Source organism: Scomber japonicus, chromosome 11, assembly GCF_027409825.1.
Source record: "Scomber japonicus isolate fScoJap1 chromosome 11, fScoJap1.pri, whole genome shotgun sequence".
Lineage (NCBI taxonomy): Eukaryota > Metazoa > Chordata > Actinopteri > Scombriformes > Scombridae > Scomber > Scomber japonicus.
In genome coordinates, this window is record NC_070588.1 from 18790267 (window position 1) to 18796754 (window position 6488).

The 6488-nt window shown below is 41.0% G+C and overlaps 1 protein-coding gene across 1 annotated transcript; it reads left to right on the forward strand.

Annotated features, from left to right (window-relative positions):
* The first annotated feature begins 1233 nt into the window (after positions 1-1233).
* Positions 1234-6223, forward strand: LOC128367975 (FAST kinase domain-containing protein 5, mitochondrial). Its single transcript, XM_053328689.1, has 2 exons — positions 1234-1309; positions 3467-6223. The coding sequence occupies exon 2, from the start codon at positions 3479-3481 to the stop codon at positions 5912-5914; it is 2436 nt and encodes an 811-aa protein (XP_053184664.1). The 5' UTR covers positions 1234-1309; positions 3467-3478; the 3' UTR covers positions 5915-6223.
* The last annotated feature ends 265 nt before the right edge of the window (positions 6224-6488 follow it).

Sequence of the window (6488 nt, forward strand, 5' to 3'; positions counted from 1 at the left end):
TTCAGAGACTAACTTAACTAAAATGTGTGTGCAGAAAGAACAAAACAGTGGCTTACAAATCTAAGGTAAAAATGATTAATTTCCTATCACGTATAAGGAAATAACATTTCAAAATATATATATGTATTTTCCAAAGTAATTGAATTGTGCATTATGGTTAGGTGAACTAAAAGGGACTTTTTGTTTTCAGTTGAAATGTTAAAAATTATTCAGCTTAGGAAAATAAATAATCAATAAGAAAGAACAATTAAAATAGAGTAACCAACATATGCATTTGGTTGTTGCTGGTCTACTAATTTGTTCTTACAGCCATTTTATGTTTTCACCTAATTAAAATCATTGTAAAATGACTCTAGTACAATACTTTGAAAAAGTGAGTAAACGTTTTTGGTATTGTAAAGATACACACATAATTTAAGTTGTGATAAATAAAGGTTCTGTGAAAATTATCTTGTTGGGGGTAAATGAGTTTTAACAAGAGGAAAGTTTGGTATGTGTTAAAATCTTGTAAAATATTTGCTTAACTCAGGCTCTTTTTCTCCTTTCTCTTTTTTCATCACTGGATCATCACGATTAGGATTTAAACTACGAATCATTTATTAATTTATATTCCAATTGGTGAACCTCTGACTACTCTCTTTAAACCTCGCTATTTTATACTTTTAAAATTGCGTTTCGTCGTCTCTATATTTGGACTTAACCGGTTCCCGTAGGTCATACTGTGCAGTTCATAGGCATATCTTTATTTTCCTAGGACGATAGCGACGTCATGACCCGGTCTACTCTGCCTCTGATTGGCCAGATTTTCGTTGCATCCACTGGTTGGGTTGGTTGGGTTTAGGCATGAGGAGTGAGATTGGTTAGAGTTAGGGTAGGAATATCAGGATAAACCAATCAGAGGCAGAGCTGGGCGGGCCATGATATCGCCATCCTAGGAAAAAAGAATTGCTTTTAGTTATGGCTGCCCTTCACGGAAGCTGCATTCATCTGCCAGAATAATACAATTGATACCTTAAAACCAATCATCGTTACGGGCAGGGGTGACAGTGAATATCCTTTTATAGTATTACAAGTCTGTACATCACAGCAAGCCTCTCTTACACCGGTTGTGAGTTCGTCGATGGTCTGATGGTCCAGGTTACAAAGTCAAGATTTTTATTTTGAAGGTGAAAGAAGTCCCTTATTTCCGGCGTGCTTGTAGCATGGAGCCAGCGTTGATCGGTTTAACGCCTCCTTCACTCACAACTTCATGAGGTTTTCTCATGTCCCGGTCTAACAACAGGCCCGTGTTGGAGCTGGACAGCTAGAGGTGAGTTGAACGACTTAGTTACAGCATATTGAAGTGTGTGTAATGTAGTTTACTGTGGAATAAATCGTGCAGGAGAAACATTAGCCTAATTTACCTGCTGTGTGACACCACAGTTGTAGTCTGAAATGTGGCTAAATATTCATTGAGTATTCAGTGTTTCCTTGGTGAATTGTAACGTGCTGTTACGTATCTGTAAGAGCAAAACAAACAGCAGCATGTTTTACACAAAGATAGAAAGGTATATAAAGCTGATAGGATGATATGGCAGTGGCTTTATTGCAGGGAAACACATTGTAAGCATCCCCTCCACACGTGCAGACTGGTGGCATAAAGGAATAAACCATGTAAAGTGTCTTATTAAGGTGTTGGACCTCCATGTACCTCCAGGACAGCTTTAGTGCGTCTTGACATTTATTTTACAAGTCTCTGAACTCTATTGGATGGATGAACAACATTCTTCCAAAAGATATTCCCCTTATTTAGTGTTTTGATGGTGGTGACCCTTGTGTCCTCTGGATGGGACATTGTCATCCTAGAAGAGACCACTCCCATCTAGATAGAAATGTTTCATCACAGGATAAAAGTAATATCTCAGAACAAATTTGTATTGATTTGCAATGACTTCCCTCTAAGGAGACAAGTTCACCCAAACCATACCAGCAAAATGCTCCCAACAACATAACAGCCACTGGACCCCATCACTGTAGGGATCACACATTCAGACCTTTACTGGTTTTTCCTGTAATTTGTCACCTCTCTGTATTCAGACATACAAAAAGACTTAATCTACTAAGACATCTATTTATTAAAAATAACAGAATCTCTGAACATGCAAATATTTTTCATTGTCTCCAACTTCACTTTGAAGTTCATTCTCAGTGTATGTGCACTGGAGGCTTTAAGTTTCCACATCACAGTTGTGTATGTTGAACATTGAACCAGAATTGGCTCCCAAATTAGTCGTAATGTCACAAATCCTGCTCGTGGGTCAATCTCTTTAAACCAGATTATCAATGAAGACGGAGACATTTTCCCTTCTCAGTAGATCAATGTGAAAATAGCTTTCTAGTGTTAAACGCTGCACATACATCATTCTGCACAGTGAACTGTAGAAACAAGAAGAAACACATTTTTGACTAGTGGGAGACTTTAAGGAGGAGCATGTCAGTTCATATTGGCTATACTTGGGCATGTTGGGCATGGCATTATAACTATATTACAACAACAGCAACAGTAAATGTATGACTGAGATATAAATAAATATTTCAAATTGCTGAGTGTTTGCTGAGTGTGTATGATTAGCCTGTCAACAGAAATTATGTATGATCAATGTCTAGACTGAGGCGGCAAAATGACAACCGTTAAGCTGTCCTCCCTACTGTCACACGCTCTCACTTAAACCACAGGCACTAAAGCAGGAAATGTTCATGACAGGTGTTTATAGCTGGTGTTTTACACAGATATGAATATAATAGCAAGTGGGAATGAATTAATGCTTTTTTGTTCAAGTGAGGGAGTTAAATTATAATCACTCATTTTGTACTGTATTTGACAAGTCATTGATTTAATGTTCAGTGAATGCAGTGTGAATGCATGAAACATTTGGAATCAAATATGTATATTCATCATTTATCATATTTGGTTAAAAACGGTTTTTGTCTTACAAAGTTAGGAAAGCATTGTTTAATTCAAGCCTGATTTTGACACATAAAAGAATGATCCCAGTCTCTTCCACATAGCGAGGCATACATCCTATTTATTAAACAACTGATATCAGATCAGTACTCAGTATCAGTTGTTACCTAAAGCCCAAGTATCAGTAACAGGACTGAAATAATCGGATCAATGCATCCCTAATAAAGGAAATACTTATTTGTGTATTGAATTGTTAAATGTCTCAAAAATGTAACACTATTTTTATGCCAACGTCCACTCTTTTTTCTTTTTTTTTGCATTAAATATATTGGCCTCTGGCATCTCAAACACAATTCAGAGTGAAATTGATTTACAGATAAAATAATTCCTCCCCTCTCAAAAGAAAAAAGAAAATCAATATATAGATTTTGTGTTATGAATTGCTGCGTGCCACATTAGGAATTGCGTGTTTGGTTGACTTAATACTAGCTGTCATTTAAAACCATGTTGTTTTCTTTTCAGCCTGGCAGATTGATGGCTGCCTGTGTGCTGTGTCGGCGGGTGCCCAGACTGCACTACCTCCGAGGCTTGAGAAAGGATTTTGCCCAGGCTCAGCATGTGAATGGCAAGGCAGAGGATGAGACCAGCGAGCAGGAGGGAAAGAGAGGAGCTTTGCGAGACGAGGAATCCTCTCTCCAAGGAGGCTACAGGCTGCACTACAACCCTTCTTCATATCACCACACAGTGTGGAACTGTGTAAGTACCCGGAGCCAAACAGATAATGATGAGGAAGAACAGTGTCTCTCCACTCTCTCGCCTTCCCTTTGGCAACAGAGCAATCGCTACAGTGTGAGTTGCTCACGGCATCTTTCCAGCTCCAAAAACACATTGCTTGACTTGGCGTTCAACAAAGGCCCTGATCCCAAAATGCCATTACCGTCACCGTACCACAGAAAACCTATATCGCCTGATGTTAAAGTAGATACACGTGCCTTTCTCAAGTGCCGGTCAGAGTATGCCTCCATGAGCTTTGACCTCAACCAGCGGCCTCTCCCAATCGAATGGGAACGGGCCTTGCAGCTTCTCCAAAAAGTGACTGTTCTAAAAGGTAGCATGAAACCGTCTGATGTGTCTCAGTTTCTCACAGAGCTCAGCCACTTGCACTCCGATAAGATGTCATTAGTGAGGAGTGACCAACGCTTCATCATGCTCCTCCGGTACTCTGTGGAAAACCTGCGCCTCTTTACTGAACCTCAGCTACTGGAGGTGCTGCAGTCTTTTGTGTGGCTTGATATGCCCTCTGCCCACACTGTTCTTGGACTGTATGAGGCTGAGCTGAGCTGCCGAGCCAACAAGATGAGTTTACACCAGTTGCTGTTAGCTGCTGACTTATGGCGCTGTATTGGGAGGCAGGTCCCTCAATTCTTACAGCGCCTCTATAAATCGGCCCATTTGTATCTGGGACAGATGGCAGTTCCTGAGTTAATCCAACTGTTGTATATAATAGGAGAAAGTAGGCAGTGCCCAAAAAACTTGATCCATCCTGTAGAGCAGCTACTTATGCGCCACTTACAACAACTACACCCTGAGGAGGTTGGCACTGTATGCCTGGCGCTCTTTAAATCCCAGGCTTCAATTCCTGAGGGTGCAGTGACTGGTATTGTTGATAAGGCACACTTCTTTGTGGGGGAGATGAGTGACTTTGCCATGGTGAATGTGCTGAAATACCTGCGTTTCAGTTACCTGCATCATAGGGCGTGGATGGAGGCCATGACTCTGGAAGTGCCTCAACGGGCCCACAGGATGGGTGTCAAGGGGCTGATGCATGTGGCACTGGCGTGTTCAGCGTTGCATTATCGCAATGATAACATCCTCATGGCTATCGCCGAGAGAATTCCATCATTGGTGCCACACTGCAGGAGTAAGGACTCCTGTAAACTGTTGTGGAGCTTTGGGACATTAGGGTTTCTTCCAGTTCAGAGCCCAAGCTTTTATCCAAGCCTTACAGAGGCCCTTAGACAGAGGAAAGCTGAATTCCAACGATACCCAGAGCACCTGCTTACGGGTCTTCTTGGTCTAGTCTTTGTCTCTCAGTTCCCACAGGACCTAATTGCATTAGCTTTGAGCCCTGACTTTGTCAATTTAGCACTGAAATCGAAACAGCTGGAGCTGAAAAAAGACCTGTTCACTTTAGATGGAACTGTGGCTCTGGAGTTGCCTGAGTGGACTGGCCCACGGCTAAGCTGTGAACTGAGAGAGGAAGCAGAAGAAATGTTGTGGAAGTTTGCTCAATCAGATACATGCAGGAAACCAGAAGTCCGGGAGGCAGAATCGGCTCTGCAAGAACTGCTTGGGGGCGAGCAGTATGTATCCACCCGAATGATTCTGCCCCACACTCGCTCGATTGACCTTGAAGTACATGTTGATTCCACTGGACAGCCCATACCTGTGAACCCAGCACCACACATGGCCACAATATCTTCTGAGAACAATTCATCCAAATTTCCTTCAAACCATAATTGGGGGAGAATAAATACTGGAGTAACTATAACGGATGAACTTTTAGCACAGCTAACAAATACCAAAAACAACACAAATCCTGCAACCCCATCTCCTGCAGTTAGTACATCCCCCCGCAGAGTAGAGCCTGATGATGATGTGAGACTGTTTGACACAGGGCTAAACCTGACCAGTGCCATTGCAGAAATACTTACCAAACCTAGTAGCTTAAGTGTGGGCCCTCAGGACTCCAAGGGAACAGTCAAACTTGCTATCCAGGTTGCCCATAGGAACCATTACTGCTACCATTCACGACAGTTGTTGGGCCTTCATGCCATAAAGAGGAGGCAGTTGAAGTTGGCAGGCTATAAGGTTGTAGAGCTTAGCTATCAGGAGTGGTTTCCTATGTTGAGAAGAAGCAAGGCTGAGAAGCTAGCATACCTGCACTGCAAGATCTACAACAGTCTGTAATGTTTCAGACCTTGAAGAGTCTGTGAGAGCAATCACAATAAAGCTTGCATGCATTGCAAGCTTTTTTAGCACCTTTGCTTCAGGGCAGTGTGTAGTTTGTTATGAGAATTTGCAAGGCACAGTAAATAATCTGTTACGGAGATGGACAAATGTTGTTGTTTTTTATTACCATACTTGATTTTTTGTACATGTTTAGTTAATAATATATTTAATTTTGATAAAATCTACAAAAAAGCCTTTCCATCAAAATGTGTAAAATGTTTTGTGAAAATAATGATACATAAAGAATATTCACCTTTTCACTGTCATGGTCAAAGTATCTATGGTGTCCTAATTTACAGATTGAGAATGTATATTCTTTTACTGATTGCTCACAATTGAATCTTGCCACCAGACTTTGCTGATGATCTCAAGCATATGTAGAAGAGCTTAATCGTATTCAGTCTTCCATGATGGTCCTTTCAAAGGTCAATGCATCTGTGTCAAGTGTTTCTCACTTTACATGTCAAAGGTCACTAAACTTAAACATTTCAATCGATGTGAAACAGATTTGTGTGATGTCTTGGTATATTGT